The sequence below is a fragment of the Balaenoptera musculus genome, chromosome 16 (assembly GCF_009873245.2).
Source record: "Balaenoptera musculus isolate JJ_BM4_2016_0621 chromosome 16, mBalMus1.pri.v3, whole genome shotgun sequence".
In the NCBI taxonomy this organism is placed as follows: Eukaryota; Metazoa; Chordata; class Mammalia; order Artiodactyla; family Balaenopteridae; genus Balaenoptera; species Balaenoptera musculus.
The window spans coordinates 16,285,155-16,307,325 of record NC_045800.1 but is presented as its reverse complement, the minus strand read 5'-3'; the positions used below and the strand labels follow the sequence as shown (position 1 = coordinate 16,307,325).

The following is a 22,171-nucleotide window of genomic DNA, read 5'->3' as shown; positions in this document are numbered from 1 at the left end:
CTAGTTCTGAGCTATAAAATGTTGGTAAGAATATTCTCATACAAATTTAGCGCACGTGCATTTCCATTGAACATGTACCTAGGAATGAAATTACTGGCCAAATCTTAAAGGGTATGTGTATTTTCAGCTCTGATCAGTGAATGCTAAAAAGTTTCCAAAGTGATCATGGCAGTTGTTGGTTTGAGAATTCTAGTTGCTCCACATCCTCGCAAACACTTTGTATTTTCCGTCTTTTTCCCTTGAGCCATTCTGGTGAGCATCATTGATTTTAACCTCTCTTAAGTTTTGGGTTTTCTCTCTGTCAAGTAAGGATGTTACCCTAGATAACTAAGTTTCTGCCTGGCTCCCAGTTTGTGAGATTTGTCATCCCTTCATACAGAATCATCTGGTAGATAGGCTACTATTTTAAAATATTTGCCACTTTCTTATTTTCATAAGTGATTGTACAAGCATATGGTACAAATTTTAAAGTTACAAAAGAGAATATAGTGAAAAGTAAGTTTCCCAGTTCTTCTTCTCAGATTTCTAAATATCCTTCCAGTTCCTTTTCTCAATGTTCTTAATATCTTTCCAAAAGTACTCTATACATATGCTTGTATGAATGTATATACTCCTTTTTATGTAGGCATAAATGGTAAAATAAATAATATTTGCACTTTGCCTTTTTCTCCCACTCTGTCTTGAATATCAGTTCACATAGTGTTTCCTCCGTCTTTTTTAAAATATACTTTTAATTTTGGAATAATTTTAGATTTACAGAAAAGTTGCCAAGATAGTACAGAGAGTTCCTGTATACCCCTAGTTTTCTCTATAGTACCACAATTATGTAAGATGTTAACATTTGTTACAACTTAAGAGACCCACATTGGTAAGTGTCTATGAACTAACCTCCAGACTTTATCTAGGTTTCGCTAGATGTCTTTTCCATTTCTGGTAATGTCCCTTTTCTGTTCCAGGGTACCGCATCACTGTACGTCCTCATTCCTTTTCATGGTTACATGGTATTCCCCTGTGTGGGTTTACCCTAATTTAGTTAACCTAGGTACGGATAGCTAAAGGATTCCTGGGTACAAGCCTTTATTACTAAAAACAATTCTCGTAATCTGTGATTTTATTCTGAGACTATATCCTTGAGACAAATCCCTAAAATTGTACAATAGTTATTAAGTCAAAGGATATGTGTGCTTGTGCTCTTGAGAGAGTGCCCTCAAGAGGTCATCCAGGCTGATTTCCACCGTCAGTGTGTGAAAGTGCCCTCTCCCACACCGTTTCCTGCAGTGTGTCCTTAAACTTTCTTATTTTGACTAATCTGAAAGGTGACAATTCTAACTCGATACAACTTAATTTCCGTTTCTGTGAATGGGTCTTTGCCACATATTTAAAAGATACTTTTCTTTTACTTATATAGTGTTCAGATCCCTTTACTTGGCATTTTAAAGCTCTCCATGGTCTGTATCTTTCCAAGCACATCTCTGGTGTTTTTCTTCAGTGATTCACCTTTCCATTCCTCTTCTCTGCCAGACTGCTCCCAGCAAGTGTTTTTTGGCTGCCTAATTTGGTACTTTGCCTCAGAGCCGTTTCTTTTTCTGGAATACCCTCTCCTTTTCTAGCAAACAAGTCATACTTCAGATTTCTCTATGAAGCCCTTAGTGCACAGAGCTCACCTCTCTGAAAGTCCTTAGCAGACACTATCTGTGCCAACCATTTAGTAATTACCTATACTCCTTCAGGACGACTTATATGTAACTTCCTTTCTGTGCAGGCTTGTGCACTGTTTCCTGGTCCACGTGCAAAGCTCATGCTCTAGCATACTGACAACAATGCCATCATCATGGCTCTGTGCCCAGTAAATTGTTGGTATGGGGTTTACTGAGAGTATTAACTAAATAATGACTTATTTGCCCAATTTCTTAATAAGGAGAAGGGAAAGGTATTTGGTGTACTTTATAGTTGCTTGGGGATGTGCCTGGGTTTTTATGATCATCAAAACACTTTCCAACTTTAAATGAAAATCTGTTACTCTGCCTGTTTTTAAAATATTAAACACTATGTGTATTGTGTTTTCAGCTCTAAAGAAACTCAGTGACTTGAACAAATTGGTAGCAGAATATTGCCAGCAGAAGTTGCCTAATAATTTTAAGGCAGAAATAGGGCAACCTTGTTGTGCTTTTTTTGTAGGTAAGTTGCAGTTGGCACAATATTGACTATATTAGAATCTTTTATTTCTTGACATTCAAACCTCATTTTTAGTGTGTATTTTCTTCCTGATGTTTAAGGAGATATTTTTCATAATCAAAATTAAATGAATGCTTAAAATACCGTGGTTTTTTTCTTCTCTCTTTGTAACAAGGAGCCTCCAAATGATACATTCTTACCTAACTTTGTCAAATGCTTTTCTTTCCAGAATTTCTGATAATATTAAAAGCTAAAGAATGGGAAACCTGTTCACTGCAGATTCATTGTTTCTTCTGGTCACCCTGTGCATGTTTATTTTGAAAATATGTTTGATGAAACACCTTAAATTTCATTGCATGTTTTTCTGTTTATTTTTTCTATTATTTACCAAGTAACAAGTGAAACAATCTCATTAGCGGTGAGAATATTACAAGTCTTCCAGTTTGACAAATATGATCAAGTTTATTAAGTCTTTACTTCACTTAATATTCTGCTTATTGGTTAGGTTATGAATGAAATCTTTATAGTAGATGTAAAAGTGTGATGCTATAAAAACTTTGGTGATATTCTAAGAATGAATTTTGAGAATTCTCTTTCTAGGGATTTCTGAATTAAAAACTAAAGGTGTTGTCTGGGAAGAGAAATATATTAGCTACTTTAGACAAAGAATGGTCTTTTTCAAGATAAAAATTTCAAACCTTAATAGAAGGGAAATATTCCATGTTACAAATTTTGTGTTAAATCTAGGTGATGGTAATTGGTATCGTGCTTTAGTCAAGGAAATCTTACCAAATGGAAACATTAAAGTACAGTTTGTGGATTATGGAAACATTGAAGAAGTTACTGCAGATGAACTCCAAATGATCCCATCCAAATTTTTAAAACTTCCATTTCAGGGGATACAGTGCTGGCTAGTAGGTATGGTGCAGAGTAAGAAATTTTCTCAACTGTCTTCTAATACTTAGAGTACATAAATTTCTCAGTATTAATATATTTATAATTTTAATATTTTGTGTAAGTTATTTTCTGTTTCATATTATAAAATTTAGAAACATATATTTAAAGATACTGGCCAAAATGTTCAGTGTTGATGTCAAAGTAAGGAAGCAGCTGCTTTTCTATACTTATGATAGGAGTGAAAACCGACACTTTCTTTTGAAGACATTTTGCAGGATTCCTTAAGAGCCTCAAATATTCTTACCTTTTGTCTTAGCAAGTTTACTTCTAATAATTCATCCTAAAGAAATAATCATGTGATTTCACAAAGTTCACCTACATGGAAATTCATTACACTGCTGTTAATAATAGCAAAACAACCTGAATAGCCAATAGTAGAGGCTTGGGTAAATGAGGATCCGTGTAATGGGTAGTGGTAGTACCTATTTCATAGGTTTGTTGTGAAGATTATTAAATGAATGTTTAGATCAGGGTCTGGCACTCAAAGTTCTATTAAGTGTTCGTTCTTATTACACAGTCATTAAAATGTGACATATGTGTTGATGTGAAGACTAGTTCATGATTTAAGTGAAGGAAGCAAGTTACGAAAGAGATGCAGGATGGCATTGTGATTAAGAGGACAGATCAGAAGCAGCTCTGCTGCCTACTAGCTGTGAGACCTTAGGTAAACTGTTCAAACTCTGTGCTTCCTTTTCCTCATCTGGAAAATAACGGTACCTTCCTCAAAAAGGCATTAAGAATAAAAGAGATACAAGGCATAGAGCACTGAATAGTGCCTAACATTATAACTATTTTTATTATTATAAAAATTTATTTATAAAAGAACTATGAGTATATATGTGCATGTGTGTATTTCCATATGCACATAAAGATTATGAAAGGTTGGATACCAAAATGTTAATAGTGGTCATGTCTAGAAGCATTAGATGCTTTTTATTTTTCCTTTTGCCTGTTTTCTTTCTACTTATTTTACACTAAGTATGTTTTGGATTATTGTTTTTAATCACCATGTTTTATGTCAGTGTTTCTTAAAATATGACCCCTCCACCCCACAGCCAGTAGTATCAACATGAGAACTTGTTAAAAATGCAGATTCTTAGTCCCCACCCAAGACCTACTACTAAATTGGAAACTCTAGGGTGGGGCCCCAAAATCTGTTTTCACAAGCCCTCTACGTAATTCAGATGCACACTCACATTTGAGAACCACTGTTATGAAAATAAGGGTATAAGCCAAAGTTATCCCAGAAAGATAATTTTTGGTTAAATAATTAAAAATGATATTTTGAAATTATCATTGGAAAACTATCCACAAAGGTGAAAGTGTATGTTTAACATCTTTTACCAGAATAGTTGATAACTCATCATTGTGTATGTAACCATAGTGGCTTCTAAAAGAAATAATTCCATTTTTGCCTATTGGGAAAAATGCCAGGTGAAGATACGTTAGTGAGGAAAGTAAAGACGGATCCTGAGCCTCCTAAAACAGTAGTATATTTGTAGATGGCATTATCTGCAACTCAGGCACTGAGGATGTAGATATATAATTGATTATTGAGAATAGATATTCAAAATCACTGACCTGAATGGTAAACTTGGGAAGGGTCCAGTCCTGGATATTATTGAGGCAAAAAATGCAGCTTTGGGGCACAGAATTCTTCTTTTTTTTTTTAACATCTTTATTGGAGTGTAATTGCTTTACAATGGTGTGTTAGTTTCTGCTTTATAACAAAGTGAATCAGTTATACATATACATATGTTCCCATGTCTCTTCCCTCTTGCGTCTCCCTCCCTCCCACCCTCCCTATCCCACCCCTCTAGGTGGTCACAAACCACCGAGCTGATCTCCCTGTGCTATGCGGCTGCTTCCCACTAGCTAGCTATTTTACGTTTGGTAGTGTATATATGTCCATGCCACTCTCTCACTTTGTCCCAGCTTACCCTTCCCCTTCCCCATATCCTCAAGTCCATTCTCTAGTAGGTCTGTGTCTTTATTCCCGTCTTACCCTTAGGTTCTTCTTGACCTTTTTTTTTTTTTTTCTTAGATTCCATATATATGTGTTAGCATATGGTATTTGTTTTTCTCTTTCTGACTTACTTCACTCTGTATGACAGACTCTAGGTCCATCCACCTCACTACAAATAACTCAGTTTCGTTTCTTTTTATGGCTGAGTAATATTCCATTGTATATATGTGCCACATCTTCTTTATCCATTCATCTGTTGATGGACACTTAGGTTGCTTCCATGTCCTGGCTATTGTAAATAGAGCTGCAATGAACATTTTGGTACATGACTCTTTTTGAATTATGCTTGAAGACTTCCCTAATATGGGAAAGGAAATAGTTAATCAAGTCCAGGAAGCACAGAAAGTCCCATACAGGATAGATCCAAGGAGAAACACGCCAAGACACATATTAATCAAACTATCAAAAATTAAATACAAAGAAAACATATTAAGGGCAGAATTCTTCTTAATGCTGTTTTATTTGTTAGATATACAGCCTAGAAACAAACACTGGACCAGAGAAGCCATAGCAAGATTTCAGACGTGTGTCACAGGGATAAAACTCCAAGCCCGAGTGGTTGAAATCACTGAAAATGGAGTGGGAATTGAACTCACCGATCTTTCCACTTCTTATCCCAGGATAATTACTGATGTTCTGATTGAGGAACATCTGGTTTTAAAAGCTAGTTCACCATGTAAAGACTTAGTGAAAAACAGTCCTGTTAATAAACATGGTCTTCAGATTGATGCCCCATGGCTTCAAGGTAACATTTTTAAACTGCTATTTAAATTTATGTTATCCTTTGCTTTTATAGGCTATGAAAATTTTTCTATTCCAAGTGACATGATTTTCCTGTAGAAATATGCTTTGTGGAAATAGATTAGTAATAGGTAAAGTTAGTTTAATATTTATGGAAACATGGTTTTTTTATTAAACACTGTACTCATTTTTAATGTAATTATTTGTCAGGCAGATGTGTATCATACAGCTATGTATCCTTTGAAGTTTGAGTAAATTTTAAGAATTAAATATACTACAGAAATGGAAATATACTACTGAAATATACTATAGGAGCGTAATAGTTTAAGGATTCTTATTATAGATTGAGCTTTTTTGTAATGCACACCAAAATCCCTCGAATTAAACAGATTGTTTTATGAAAATACAGATTTTCGTTTTGGGAATTTGGGAATGTTGGTATTCAGTAGAATACTAAATTTTATCTTTTTCATGAGAGACCTGTATTTCGTATGTTTTCAGCCACCTCTTCAGCTGAGCAGTGGAGGACAATAGAATTGCCAGTTAATAAAGCTGTACAGGCAAACATATTAGAAATCGTAAACCCAAACTTGTTTTATGCTCTACCAAATGAAATGCCAGGTAAGAAACCAAACAAAGTTTGAGACATGTTTATGCTGGTCTTTTAAACTGTAGAATGAACTTACCTGAATTCCTTAGGAAGTGATGGGGAGAAGAAGGTGATGATTTCTGTTTCACTCAGTGTTTTAGTTGATCATAATAACACTTAAGGAAAATTTAATTATAAAAACACGAACGTGAACATGCCCTGCATTCAGCACCTACTCCACCTGGTCTTGATCATCTACAGCTTTTTATAACAAAGCAACGTCCTTAATTACTGTATAATTTCTTGTTTAAAAATAGGTACTGTCTGTATTGAATTGTACTTACTACGCTAACCTTCTACAAGCATTAAGAGAATTTGAACCAAAACAGTTTTAGATACGTTGGAAGAGTACTTCCTAATCAGCCTATAATCACAGTGTTACTGTATCTTAGAAACTTAGAGAAATGTTTTACACGGGCCCTAATCATGAAGAAAAGTAGCATATAAATGTTGACTTTCCTTTTCCTTTTTTATTTTGTGAAAGATTACAATTAAGGCATCTCTTCAGTGTATTTTAGTTTTTTTTTTTTAATTCATTTATTTTATTTACTTATTTTTGGCTGCGTTGGGTCTTCGTTGCTGCGCACGGGCTTTCTCTAGCTGCGGTGAGCGGGGGCTACTCTTCGTTCCGGTGCGTGGGCTTCTCATTGCGGTGGCTTCTCTTGTTGCGGAGCACAGGCTCTAGACCCGCGGGCTTCAGTAGTTGTGGCTCGCGGGCTCTAGAGCGCAGGCTCAGTAGTTGTGGTGCATGGGCTTTGTTGCTCCGTGGCATGTGGGATCTTCCCGGACCAGGGCTCGAACCCATGTCCCCTGCATTGGCAGGCGGATTCTTAACCACTGCGCCACCAAGGAAGCCCCAGTGTATTTAAGTTTATTCTTGCAGTATCAGAGGCTGAGTTAGTGCAAGTTTGCTATTCAAAATAATTTGCAGGTATTTGAAAGCTGAAAAAAATGAAAAAATTTTTTTTTCAAATGGTCAAACCAAGAATTGTGATAACCATAACTGCTCTTAAATTTATTCTCCAGTATTAGGAATAATCAACTTTAAACTGTATAGTGGAAAGCAGGGTCTTAGGATTATTGCATCCTGACCATAACATATGGTATGATGAATTGGAAGTACTTTGCTTCATTTAATTAACTGTAACACACTTAACTGAAAAGTATACTGAACAGTCGTAAAACTGCAACTTAATAGAACAAGTTTTTGTAGAAGGAACACACTAGAATAGCCACCCTGATCAAGAAATTAGCCCCCCAGTGGCTTCCTTCTTGCCCCCTCCCAGTCTTGCATCCCTTCCCCACAAGGTAACCAGTAGTGGTTTTATCTTTTTTTGGCTTTATCTATTTTAAAAATATAAATGTATATTTTAATATATATGGGGTCTTTTTTGAGTGATTAGATTTGACTTTCCTTTTTATATAAATACTTCTATAAATAGTAGCATTGAAAATTTCTTCACAAAACATTTTCTATATATATTTTAGAAGATCAGGAAAAACTGTGTGTATTGACAGCCGAATTGTTAGAATATTGCAGTGCTCAGAAAAGTCGATCGGCCTATAGACCAAAAATTGGAGATGCGTGCTGTGCCAGATACACAGGTAAGATTCTTTTCTATTCCCCAAACAGTGTTCACTTTAAAATTTAGATTTACCGTTTAAAAATGTATTTAGTTTCCTTCTTCTTTTGTATGACAACTAGATCTACAATTTCCCTCTTTCTTCCCAGTAGGAATGTGTCATAATTTTTGTTTAGATAAGTATTCTGTATTACATTATTAGGTTTGCATAAACAGTATTCACAGCCTACCCATGTAGTTACTATAATTACATTTTTCTTTTGCAGCCTTTTTTGTTACTCGTGTTCTATATACTTTCACTAATGATCTCCAGTTCTCTGCATTGGTATAAATTCTCTCCATGAATACTGCCTGTACTTTATCAACTTTTATCATATTGTAGGCAGCTCCAGCCTTCTGACCCACTCTTATCCAGACTGCTTGTCCTCCAGACCTGAGCTGTCATCCTGAAATTTTCCTTTCACCATCATGCTGGAGATTGTTTCAGCACGAACCCCCTATGTTTCTTGGATTTCTCTCCCACCACACCTTGTTGGCTAGATTTCTCCCTCCCTCGTCTCAACTTGTTTTCTGGGTCCTTTACTTTTGATTTACTCTTAATATTTTGGTATATCTATCTCATCCTCTAGAAGCTGAGAAAAGGTACATGTAAGATAAATATTATCTTTCATGTTTGAAAAAGTCTTTATTCTACCCTAATAGTTACTTGATAGCTTACCTATAGATAGAATTCTAGGTTGGAAATCATCTTTCTCTTAAAATTTTGAAGGCATTGTGGGTGTTGCTGGTGGAGAGGTAGATGTCATTCAGGTTCTCCAAACTTTGTACGTATTTTTTTCCTCCTTTCTGGAACTTTTGGTAATCTCTTCATCACAAGTTCTGAATTTTATGATGTGACTCAGCACTGGTTTTGTTTTCACCATTGTACTGAGCTCCCAGTGGGTGGGCCCTTTAGAAATTCATGAGCTTCAGTTTTGAAAATTTTTCCTGAATTTTTTTATTCCTTTCTTTTATTTCCTGCTCCTTTATGAACTCCAAGTATTCTCATGTTGGACTTAAACTCTTCTGCTGAATTTCCTTTGCTGTTTTTTTTTTTTTAAGAGATTTCCTCAGTTTTCTCTTCCAGCCTTTCGTATTTCATTTTTAATATCACATTTTTGGTTTCAGTAGCTTTTTTTGTTTCTCAAGTGTGTGGTTTTTAATAACTGTCTTGTACTTGCTTTAAGGATGGAAGGTCATTTCTCCGAGGATGTTAATATCATTCTTTTAATTTTCATGGTCTTCTCCGTCTTTGGGTCTCTGTTTCCTTGAGTTCGTGTTTGTTTTGGTCTTCTCTTTCATGTCAGAGACTTTCTTCTACTATCTGGTCATCCTTCGCTGTTCGTTTATGTAAGGTGAAGCACTAAGAAGCTAATTGGAAGTTCCTTTGTGCGCAGGCAGAGCTTGTCTGCTTAGTGGACTTTCCTGTAGGGTGACCTGGCTCTGCCGTTTCACTGGGAACTCCTGATGCCTGTGTCTTGAAGTGCTTTTGCTTGAGATGGTCGTCTCCTGCCTGGAGTGCATAGCTTGCCTGACAGGGTTCTTGTAAACTCCCTCCTCTGCTCTGCCTCACGTTCCCCAGTCCATAGTCTTTCTGGTTCGTCCTCTCTGGAGAGGAAACTAGTCTTCTGCCCATGGGTAGGAGCAGTTACCTGAAAAGGGGGAATTTTCTAAGCGTTATTAAAACACATAAACATAAAACTGATCTTTTCTCTTTAGCAACTTTAAAAATAGATATTACGTGTAAATGTGTTTATAAACTAAAGTTTATTCACATGCCTTGGGAAAGCAACTCTGCTTCCGTTATCCAATCCCCGTTTCATCTCCGTCTTTGCTCCAACTTTTGAATGAGTAGCATCAATTATTGAGCCTTGATTGCTTGGGGATTTGAGATGCAAACTGAGATGCTTCTTGGCTTCTTTACACCCAGCTTTAGTTGAGCTCTGCTAAATCATTGCCACTGATGTATTTGCTTTCCACCTTCCACTATTACATTGTCTTCCCTCTTGTTCTCTATCCTTGTGGTTTTAGGCCTTTTTCTATTTAGTCCTGTAACTGTCTTTTGAGTAGAATCTGCAAGGAGTAGACGTGATGCTCGTATTTAATCTAGACTCCTTGGTGTGAAGTCAGAAGTCTTGGTGTGAATTTCTAAGTGATGTAAATGTAACTGTGAATAACCATCTTAAAGGAGGAGGGCATCATTGAATGTAACTTCTCACCTGAGATTCCTTTGTATTTTCAGGTGATGATTTCTGGTACCGTGCCGTTGTTCTGGGGACATCAGCTGCTGATGTGAAAGTGCTCTATGCAGACTATGGAAACATTGAAACTCTGCCTCTTTGCAGAGTGCAGCCAATCGCTGCCAGCCACCTGGAGCTTCCTTTCCAAATTATTAAATGTTCCCTTGAAGGTAGACAATTAAGTCACTTTCCAATTTGGGTGTCTGTGGGATTTTTGTCTTTCTTTTATAGCACTAAGTCTGAAACAAATGGGTATTTTAGGACTTCCCTGGTGGCGCGGTGGTTAAGAATCCGCTTGCCAATGCAGGGGACACGGGTTCGAGGGTCTGGGAAGATCCCACATGCCGCGGAGCAGCTAAGCCCGTGCGCCACAACTACTGAGCCCACGTGCCACAACTACTGAAGCCCGCGCGCCTAGAGCCCCTGCTCCACAACAAGAGAAGCCACCGCAGTGAGAAGCCTGCGCACCGCAACGAAGAGTAGCCCCAGCTCACCGCAACTAGAGAAAGCCCGCACGCAGCAATGAAGACCCAACGCAGCCAAAAATAAAATTAAAAATTTAAAAAAAAGGGTATTTTAAGCAACGGCCCAGATTTCTAAATATCAAGCAGAGATTACAAAAAAATCTCATACCTTTTATTGTTCTTTCATTCTCACAAAAATTATGTTCATATGTTCCACCTTTGTTTTACAGATTAGTTTCAGAGAGTCAAGACTCAGAGATTCTGGTTTGCCTCAGGTTGCAAAGCTAGTTAAGTGGCAGGGCCAGGGTGAACTGGGGTCAGTCATCTAACCTCTTGCGTGGGGGTCTTTCTGCTTTGTCACAGAGGCGAGAGACATTCAAATGGCACCATTTTGGGCTACCTTCCTATTCATACCGTATCTGCATATTTATTCAGCCCTTCAGTTGGAATTGGAATAAAAGGAACTAAAATGCTAAAGTAGCATTTTATTCTTACTCCTGATTTCTTTACCCAGAGGTCCCAGTAGATAATAACGCACTGATTTCCTCACAGTCTGCTTTGGTTTTGACTCGGAGAGTTGGAAAATTATATTTATTATTGTTTGCTTCTACCATTAGAATGTAAGTCCACAAAGGCAGACATTTGTCTGTTTTGTGGCTTCTAGACCTAAATTAATGCTTGACATAGTAGGGATCGAGGAATATTTATTAAGTTTGATTTTTTTGAATGCAACAGCAGTAGTACATCAAAGCATACCTAAACCTAGCTAAAATCAGTGAGCCTTTTGCTTATTATCCTTAGATAATTTATCTAAATATCATCTTTCAGGAACTTGAAGATTAACTCTAGTAATCAATTTTTTTCCAGGACCAGTGGAATTGAATGGAAGCTGTTCTCAGTTAATAATAGAGCTACTGAAAAATTTCATGTTGCATCAGAATGTAATGCTTTCTGTGAAAGGATTTGTCAAGAATGTCCACACAGTGTCAGTTGAGAAGTGTTCTGAGAATGGTACTATCAATTTGGCTGATAAGCTGGTGATGTATGGTCTGGCGAAAAAGATCACATCTAAAAAGCAAAGTGCTTTAAATAAAGGTATTTTTTTCAAGTCTAATTAATAGCAGATGTAAGTGTAACCAAGAACAGACGTAATCAATTTAGTTGACCTGATCTTTCCTTATTCTCTGTGGCCACATTCCCTCTGTCATCCTCCTCTACAAATCCGGCAGCAGGGTGCTGACTCACGTTGCCACCTCAGAGGAGCCACCTGGAAGGAAGCAGGCCTCCCAGTCCAGATTTTCCTTAGATCAGGCTCAGCGACACTGTTGATAGAATTGATGCTGAGAGCTTTAGAAATGTCAAGCATTCAGAGTAGCTTCCAACTTCCTTTTGATCCTGATCAAAGTGAGAAGAACTCAACATATTTGAGAACGGATCTTACTATTTGTTTCATAAGATGATGCTTTGGCAGGCCTGCCCTCAACCAAAAGGAGATACCCCGTGTATGATAGGCAAAAGACCTGAAACCTCGGAGGTAAGGGCACTCATTTGGTAAAACCCAGGACAGGAGGAGATAACATAAAGCCCAAATGAAAAATTAATTGCTCAGGTCCTTTGTAGTTGGAAAGGATCTGCCCTGAGGGGCAGATCTGTATATGTTCAGACTGCAGGTTTTGTTTTGTTTTGTTTTTCCTGTTACTTATAGTGCTAGTCGTCTAATGGCTTTTTGCATTTGCTTTTAGAAAAGGTGAACAGGATGAATTGCTGCTGCACAGAGCTACAGAAACAAGTGGGTAAAATTTCCTTTAAGTGAAATTATCCTCCCAACATTTTTAGGAATGAAGTAACACCATTTCTTCTCACCCTCAGGTTGAAAAACATGAACAGATTCTTCTCTTCCTCTTAAACAATCCAACCAATCAAAACAAATTTATTGAAATGAAAAAATTGTTTTAAAAGTTAAGTAAGTTTAAATTTGATGATTTGCACTTGTGTAAACCCGCAGCAGGACATCTCCAGTCATGTTGTCATGGCAGAGCTAATGGGGTGACACCCGTTTTGAGGCTGTACTTTATCTGCAGTCTGATGATCTGAGGTCTGGCTGTAGTGTTTCTGCTGTCTTCCTAGGTTTTGTTTGGTAAGCTCCCTTTGACACTGCTAGTGGGACTGAGTCCAGGGCTGTCCGGGTGTGCAGCGTCCTTTCCTTAACTGTGTTTGACATAGAGACAGCTCTTGATGATATTTGCAGGACTTGTAAAAAATTGTCATGAGGTTCAAGCTTAGCCTGAAATTCTTGTGTCTAGAGTGAAATTAACTCTCCCTTGTACGCACTTCTATAAAAACACGTAGCCCTTTTTGTGAAGCGGTTCTAAGAGGCCAAGAACAGAAAATGGGCTGCACTGATAGTATAGTTCATTTCAGAACAAAACATAGTCTTCCTGTTCTGGCTGCGGTGACTCTAGTGCTTAAAGACTACATTGGTGGATTTTGAATAGTGGTTCCCCTGCTTTTTTTTTTTTTTTTTTTTTTTTTAAATTTATTTATTTATTTTTGGCTGTGTTGGGTCCTCGCCTCTGTGTGAGGGCCCTCTCCAGTTGTGGCAAGCGGGGGCCACCCCCCACCGCGGTGCGCGGGCCTCTCACCATCGCGGCCTCTCCTGCTGTGGAGCACAGGCTCCAGACACGCAGGCCCAGCAGCTGTGGCTCACGGGCCCGGCCGCTCTGCGGCATGTGGGATCCTCCCAGACCGGGGCCCGAACCCGTGTCCCCTGCACTGGCAGGCAGACTCCCAACCGCTGTGCCACCAGGGAAGCCCATCCCTTGCTTTTTTATATTGCCTGGGATCCTTTGTTCTAAGGTGGCCCTCGGAAATTGTTTTGTTGATCAGTAGCCATTAGAACTTCTGATCAAAATGAAATTGTCCTTCTCGCCACTTTGAATTGATAGAATTCTAGCTAAAAGCAAAGGATCTTTGACTTACTCAGTATGTGCACTCTTGCTGGCTAACATGCAGTTTAAATCTGACCATTTGCAAGTAGCTCCCGAGGTCCTCCTGCTCTCGGGGGCTCTGTGGGTGTAGCAACTCTCAAGCAGGTACCTACTGGGGTCAAACCTATTCTCCACGTGATAATGGACAGTTGTTTTGTTTCTGTTTCTAAGAAAGTATGGCTAAGTTCTAAGCTAAATATCATTCATGCAAGATCAAGAGTTTTGATTCTCATGATTTATTTTGAGATGATTTATTTTACTTCAAGTTTTGGGTTATTTTTAATAAATGCTGACTTGCAGTTACAACTTTCAGTCCTTTCTAATACATTAAGTTTTAATACTGACTGCTGTTTTGTGTACCATACTTGAGTTTAAAATCTTAAGTTTAATGATAATTTAAATTTCATAGATTGAGGAGCATGCAATGACATGAACTTCTGGAATTTAGTCCTAGTGCCAAATCATCATATTTCTAATCAAGTTGATTAACTGTATGTGCTTTCATCTTTATATGTGTGCAATAAGCTTTTTTCCGCATAAGAATATTGAGTGTGTTTGGGTACACAACTTCAGGTGAAACCTGTATTTTCCATTGTTTCTAAATAGATTGAAGACATTACCTTAAAAAAAAAAAAAACCACTTGATTTAAAGCGTAGTGGTTGAACTGGCTTTACCCCTGCTGCAGGAATAAATACATAGTTTGTCTACCTTTGAATACAGTGTAATACCTTATATTTGAGTAGTGCATTATTTAATAGTCACATATTTAATCTTCACAGTGCCCAGAAGATTAAAAGAAGGTAGGGCTCATTTTATAGATGAGGAGGTGAAGGCTCAGGGAGGTTAAATGGCTGCCCAAAAACCACACACACAGACTGGAAAGTAGGTCTTACGATGCAAGCTGAATTCTCCGTACCGCCGTTTGCTGCTTACCTGTAGCTGTGCAACAATATCATTTTAGATTAGATCAGTTCTGGAGGGCAAGAAACTAAGGGGTTATGTTACTAGAAAAAATTACACACATGGTTCCTTAAGCATACTTCCTTCATTGTGGTGAAAATATAGTTGGATAATTGTTTAAATTATTCTTCTTAGAGAAAGATAAAATGTGCTTAAAGTTTCAGTGTTTTCATCATCTCTGGAGAAACTTGTCTTAATTTGTTAGTAATTTTATTGTAAAATTGCTAAACTAGGCGTGATGTGATGATGAGAACATAAAACTCTCTGTAATCTATTATTCAAAAGCGGTAAGTATTTCAGCATACAAGTTAATGAAAATATTTTTTATATTTGGAGGAGAGCAAACAGCTGTATTTTATATCTGTGAAGGGGAGAACAGACAGCTGTACTGGACATAAAGCACTGTTACTGTGGCGGTGAATTTTTTTTAACCGGCAGATTTGACTTAATTTCAGTTAAAAGTGAATATTTGGTTTGCTTTTACTTAAGATAGAAATTAAGAACCATGGTGATTGAGTTTTTATATAAGGCATAATGATAGTTGATTTTTCTCTTGCAGAAACACTCTCTCTTGGAGATCAACACTTAACGAGAAAGGAAGTAGCGAAGGCTAGACTTAGGAGAGAAAGTACCGCATCTTGTGTCTTTGTTTCTTGGAAACTTTTTCTTTAATGACATTTTATGCCTTAATTTTGTTTGCTTACCACTCTTCTGTCTAGGTTGGGTAGTTTTATTTTTTTCCCCTCGAAGTTCTTCCCCCCAAATAAGTCTTGCATAAAAGATTCATATACCAAGTGCGTGGGAATATGGGAAGGGATACATAGGGGCTGTCTAGTGTACATATAACTTTTTATTACTTAAAGATACTGAAGAAGATATGGCTCTGGGTTAATACTGGATCAATTTAGTTGATAGACACATGAGTTTTATTTTTTGGATTTTTCTGTATGTTTGATATAGTTCATAGTAAAATATGCCCTGCTCTCCCTGTCACAATCTGCCTCTTGCACATAATAAATGTTCTTTGGTTTGTTGTTGCTTGGGTCTCGGCTCTTCTTATCCTGTTCTCTCTGAGGTCATCAGCTTCTTTCTCTCCATCTTGATTCAGATGACGTTTCCCTCAGCCTTTGGGCACAGTCTGCCCTTGGGCTCTCACCCATTAGGTGGGCGGAAGGCAGTTCCTCTTTCTGCTCCTGCCATCCATAGGTACCTTTCCAATCTGTAGCCACTTAGATTGTTAGTGTAGATAGAATTTACATTGTCTGAAGCACAAATATAGTTAACAATTTAAGTTAAAAAGCTACGTTAGAGTATATATTTTTCTGGAAGCACATACAGTCATCTTAAACTCTAAACTCACATATGCAGAATTATGGGCCAGCTGACTTTCCTGCCAGCCTGTAAGTTTCTATTTGGGATTTTTTCCATGATTTAAGTATCAGACTGTGACAGCCTAAGAAGATGTTGTCACCAACTCAAAGAAGAAACTTGACTTTTTTTTTTTTTTTTTTTCTTTTACTGGTAATGTGTGTCAGCTTAGATTAAGTGGAGTTTTTCCTCATGTTAAAAGTTGTTCAAATGTTGATGTGCTTCTAGTAGATAAAAATTTAAGCTGCCCAATAAAATCCTTTTCCTTCACAGCCAGATTTTCCTTGTGTTCTTATTGCCAGCAGCATTTTGCTAATTTCCTTTTCTTGTTGGCACATACTAGGAGCACTGGACATTTAGTTTGTTCATACCCTGTTCTATTCCAATCACAATGAAAATGCAAATGAAAACTGGAATCGCAGAATTGTCCTTTTTATTAAGGAAAATTAGGGAAGCAAGTCATGGAACACATTAAAAAAAAATCCAAGTTCATCAGATTCCAAGGTTTTATCATATGGTACATACTGGAAGTTTGAATAGAAACAGTTTAAATTAAATGGAGTTTAATAATATTTGGTGGTTGAGCTATTTGCCTTGTTCACAAAGAGAAACTAACATAATCTATAGTGCTAGTCTCACAAGTAGAGAGATGGGTTAAATGTCTTCTGGATTAATGCAGCATATTCTCATATTCTCGTACGGGACCACCAGATCTTATTTTTGATTTTTCACGTTAATTCACATGTTTACTGAGCCCCAGCTGTGTGCCTGACACTGAGGTAAGTGACATATTTTTTGTTCAGTAGGGCCATGTGTGGTCCGTCAACACCTGCCAATCGCGGTCTTGGGGTTCCCTCAAAATACCTAGTTCAGTCGTAGGTAAGTACTTACACCTGAGACCATATAATCAAACAAATAGTTATATTCCTTGGCATAGGGCATGCAAATATTGAGACAAATCAGATCCATTGTGCAAGGGAAGAGATTCTTAACCATGGATTAAGCAGTGAATGGGTGGTGGGGGGCGGCAGTGTGGCAAGAGGACATATTTGATATGCCTTTTTCTTTTGGTAGAATGTTTTTTTGCTAGGGCCGCTAGAAATGAAAAAGTTTCAAAACTGTGAACAAGGGTGAGTGATAGTCTGAACTCGAGCTCTCTTGTTGCAGAAAACCTGAGGATCCTTCTCAGCAGGGCCTTAAACTGCCAAATTCGAGGCGAGGAATAAAGTCATTGTGACGCCCGCCACTCTGAGGCTGCCAGACCAGAGCAGTAAAACCAACAGAGTAACTAGTGGGCTCATCACCAACATGACTGCTGCCTGGATTTGGCAAATCGAGCTCTTCTGGGATTAGCCAAAGAGTGACACCTGGGCTACTCACCGCTGTGGGTGTTTCTGTAGCCAGACTTGCACCCAAGCAGTGCTTCACTTGTTAAACAGAAGGATCTCAAGGGTGCTTTTTTTTTTAAAGATTTATTGATTGATTGATTGATTGATTGCTATGTTGGGTCTTCGTTTCTGTGCTAGGGCTTTCTCTAGTTGCGGCGAGCGGGGGCCACTCTTCATCGCGGTGCGCGGGCCTCTCACTATCGCGGCCTCTCTTGTTGCGGAGCACAGGCTCCAGACGCGCAGGCTCAGTAGTTGTGGCTCACGGGCCTAGTCGCTCCACGGCATGTGGGATCCTCCCAGACCAGGGCGCGAACCCGTGTTCCCTGCATTAGCAGGCAGACTCTCAACCACTGCGCCACCAGGGAAGCCCCTCAAGGGTGCTTTTTGTTTGCTCTGTTTTTCCAGATGAATTAGAGGGCAGCCTGTGGTTCCAAACGTGCCATTAGGAGTCTTAGGATGGTTTTGTTTGCTGAAATTAAAGAGAGGTTCACATAGGCTAAGACTTCTGCCCATTTGCCTGGGGCAGGAGTCGTGGAAGGCTCACCCGGAGAACTGCTAACACTTCTTCTATGCCTGAACATTGTTCAAGTTACCGTTCAGGCACTGCGGTCTAACTTCTCTAGGAAGGTTCTCAAATCCTGGCAGTAGCTTTCAGATAACCTGACATTGGTTTCATTTAAGGCTTTGGCTGCCCAGCCTCAGCCGTTTCCCTATGCTTTCCTTTTACCTTGAGACCCTGAGGTGACGCCGTGTTTAAAGACTTGTGATAACCTGTTGATGATCAGGTGCTCACCTCCTGTTCCACGAGCCTTCCAGGAAATGAGACCGACTGTGAGGCTGATCATACGTCAGGCAGAGCCTACTCTGCTGCCTCCAAGGGTGCGCCCAGCTTCCTCTCAAAATGCACTCAGTGAATACTTACATTAAGGCATGAACATAGATGTGAAAACTGAAGACACAAAATTTGGAAGTATTGACAGTTTGAAGTCGAGTGCATATGTGGTTTTGGATGTTGATTGAATGACTGAATGTTACCCAAGCCTTTGCCTTTGTAGACGTTCCATGCTTACTCATGTAGCCAGAAAGCATCACATTTCCTAAAAGCAAATCCAGTAAAACCTTATGCATAATTTTTCTCACTGTTTTAAAGAGTTGAGATGCTTTAACCCTTAGAACAATGGGTGCCTGCCCCAAACCTAAGGGTCTTTAGCTTCAAGATGGCAGTATTTCTTTTCCTTATGTCCCCCTGCCACGCCTTTATTCTCTCTTGCTGCTGTTAGCGCCACAGTTTTTGCTCTGGCTTAATTTGTTGCCTGTGGAGTGCTTGAGAACCAGGCCCTTTGTTTCCTCTGGGGTGGTTTCTTCGCCGTTTAACATGCGTTGTTTCCTGTTCTTTCATTTTTCGGCAAGAGGGTTCTGGTTAGTGGCTGCCCTGTGGGTTCTGGGAAATCTACAACTTTTGTGGCTCTATTATGAATCCTCCTCTGGGTTTTTAAATATGTGCTTCACCTTGCTTTATCATGTGGGGGAGTGGATGCAAAGAATTTGAATTGGGCTTCCATAGGGTTTGGGAACCACTATACCCATCGACTTTTAATTTTGTAGTCCAGCAAACTGAACAGTCAAAAATTCAGCATCTTATCTCTTGTGAGAAAGCCAGTAGGGAAGAGAGCTGGGTGGGGAACCCCAAACCACCTCATCTCCAAAGCGGTGGTCATTCCACTGCACTGGGTGTCTCCCTCTGCACATTGCTGGGAGCCAAAGTCTCCCTTTATCTCTTCGTGGAATTCAAAGTTGTCTTTATACCTTGTGTGTTTACAACTGAGACATGCTGTATAGGGCAATTCATGAATTAATTGACATTTTAAAAGGGCACTTAACTATGTAGAGTTACAGGGCATTGGGGCCACAACGATGAATATGGCAAGTCCTTGGAAGCAAGGGGCTCACAAGCCCTTTGGGATGAAGGTCCTTCATGGTGCCTATTTTTTAAATTTCCACAAATCTTCACAAGGGAGGGGTTGCCATGGATGACGAAAGTAGTTGCCCAGCTTCTCCCTGTATTAAAGTCCTCTACCGCTGCTAGTCAACCACTCAGCACACTCCATAGCCTGGACCACCTGCTTTCCCCGCCCACGCATACGTGGTAGAAAGGCTCAGATGATTAACCTTTGATGTGAGGGAGTCTGAAGCAACTGATGCTGTTACCAAAAGAAGGGGTCCATCTACTTGCCACTCTAAAGCCAATAAAGAGGCAAGGTTGGTGGAAAGGAAAGTTTGCTTTATTTTGGAGGCTGGCAACCTGGGGGGAGGGCGGACGCCTGTCCAAAGGCCAACTCCCCCGAGCTGACAGGGGGCAAGAGCTTTTATAGGCGGAGGGAGGGGGCTGCATGCAGAAACAGCACAGTCAGCTCTGACAGTCATCTTGAATTTGGTTATGCGGTGGTCTGATCGGCGTCATCTTGATTGTTTTAAGTACAGTTAATCTTTAGTTCCAGGGTCGGTTTGTTCCCATGTCTTTGAGGCCAGCTCTCGGAATTGTGGCAGCTTATGTCGTGGCTACAGTCTTGTCGTCATGTAGTTCACTTCTTCCACCTGGCGGGCGTTTCAGTATCAGCTCGCAGGGTGTGGCTCAGAGTATTATCTATAGCCCTTGAAGAGGAACTAGAAGTCCTTGATTTGCCTAATGACTAAACTATTATTATTTTGTTGGACTGTTTTCCTCTGTTTCTGCATTTTTCTCACTTCTCTGATTAAACTTATTCTTTGACTAAAGTTTTTTCACAGACAAAAGGCAGGCCGAGGACATGGGGGGGGGGCAAGGACCATATAGGGTCCTACTCCGTTTCAATATCTCCACCAGTATTTATAGTTCCAGCCTTTTTACTTCTTAATCATGGAATGAAAATGTGAAATGCCCCCAACTACAGATGTAAAACTGTCAGGAGCATCCAGAATTGAAATGTAGCTTCTCTAAGGTAAACCTCCTTAGGCAAAGGTGTGCTGGTTAACTGTCAACAACCAATCAGAACAGGTTGGGGAGAGGGTTGTCAGCTGTGAAATTCCCACTTTGACCAGGACTTGGTCTGCTCTTCTCAAACGCCTGCCCTATCTAGGGCGGCATGGGCAACTCGACACTTGTGGCTATTGAACACTTAAAATACAGCTAGTGCAAAAGGAAATGTGCTGTAAATGTAAAATACAACTGAATTTCAAAGACTTAGCTTAAAATATCTCACTCTGATTACATGTTGAGATAATATTTGGGATCTACTGGGTTAGTAAATTAAGTTCACCTGCTCCTTTTCACTTTAATATGGCTACTAGAGCATTTGAAATCACCTGTGTGGCGTGCATTGCATTTCTATGGGACAGTGCCCATCTAGGGGCAGAGACTATGCCTCGCCCACCGAGCATTTAGACCCGCAGACAAGTTCCCCTGCACAGGTGCTCAGGCATTACTTATGCTGCTCTGGTTGACTGTTTTTACATTTGGGTGCTCAGTAAATATTACTGGGAGGAATGAAACGAGGTGAAAAAATGAGGCCTCTTTTTTCCCCTCTTCAGTGAAGTTTGCAACAATCGACCTTACCATGGGCCACTTTCACTGGAAGTTGTCAATATTGGGAGGATTGGAAACCAACTGAGAACCACAGAGGGAAATGTGACATTTTTAGAGTTTTTTGAAAAGGAAAGATGTAAAAACAGAATTGTTATTCGTCTATCAGATTGACATTTATAAGAATAATGGGGGAGGGGCTTGGAAAAGAGGAAACGGGTCAATCTTCCTGGAGGGCAACTTGATAATACACATCAAAAGCCTTAAATTGTATATATACCCTATAGCCTAGAACTTTACCATCTTGCAGTTTACTCCAAGGGAGTAACTGGGCAAAAGCACAAATATCTAATGATTAAAATTAAAATAGTGGACTGGTTAAGCACACTAGAACATTAAAAGTAGCTAAAAGCCACAGAAAGAAGCAGAAACTAACATGCCATTGTAAAGCAATTATACTCCGGTAAAGATGTTAAAGTTTTTTAAAATAAAAACAGATTTTTTTAATGGAAAAAATATCTCCACTTGCAGATAACATGAATGTTTATCTAGACAATAGTAAGGAATCTTCCAAAATACTGCTAGAATTGTGGCAAAGTGTGTTTCCAAAAATAGTTGCTGCAGAAGTTCTGGTACCATATCCTCTTACAGAATCTTGTTACTCCCCCCTCAGAATCTTTTCCCCTTTCCTCGAAATTGGACAATTTTGTGACTGACTTGAAAAATAAAATGCAGTGGAAGTGAAGAAAAGCCACAGAAAGATGTTCAAAAAGGGACATAAAAAAGCTGGTTATGATACACTATGCATGGAATGAGCTAACAATAAAATTTAATATGAGTAGAATGATGCTGGAAGAAGGAACACCATAATGTTAATAGTGACTGCCTCTGGGTGGTGGGGTAGGTGTGCTTTGCTTATCATCTTTTTATTTTTTTTGGTAATGAGCACACGTTATGCAATGACACTTTTTTTTGATGAAGTATGAAAACTATAGATTATGCAATAATAGCTTTTTCTTTTTTTTGAGTGCTTA

At 39.0% G+C, this 22,171-nt stretch overlaps 1 protein-coding gene across 1 annotated transcript in view; it reads left to right on the top strand.

Annotated features, from left to right (window-relative positions):
• The window catches only part of TDRD1 (tudor domain containing 1), a 49,454-nt gene extending 33,903 nt beyond the window's left edge, over positions 1-15,551 (top strand). The window contains exons 18-26 of the mRNA XM_036829271.1: positions 2,068-2,178; positions 2,923-3,093; positions 5,628-5,903; positions 6,401-6,520; positions 8,037-8,153; positions 10,413-10,580; positions 11,742-11,969; positions 12,617-12,663; positions 15,382-15,551. Coding sequence (XP_036685166.1) covers positions 2,068-2,178; positions 2,923-3,093; positions 5,628-5,903; positions 6,401-6,520; positions 8,037-8,153; positions 10,413-10,580; positions 11,742-11,969; positions 12,617-12,663; positions 15,382-15,411 — 1,268 coding nt within the window. The 3' untranslated portion in view covers positions 15,412-15,551. The remainder of the gene's footprint in view (positions 1-2,067; positions 2,179-2,922; positions 3,094-5,627; positions 5,904-6,400; positions 6,521-8,036; positions 8,154-10,412; positions 10,581-11,741; positions 11,970-12,616; positions 12,664-15,381) is intronic.
• Positions 15,552-22,171: the final 6,620 nt, after the last annotated feature.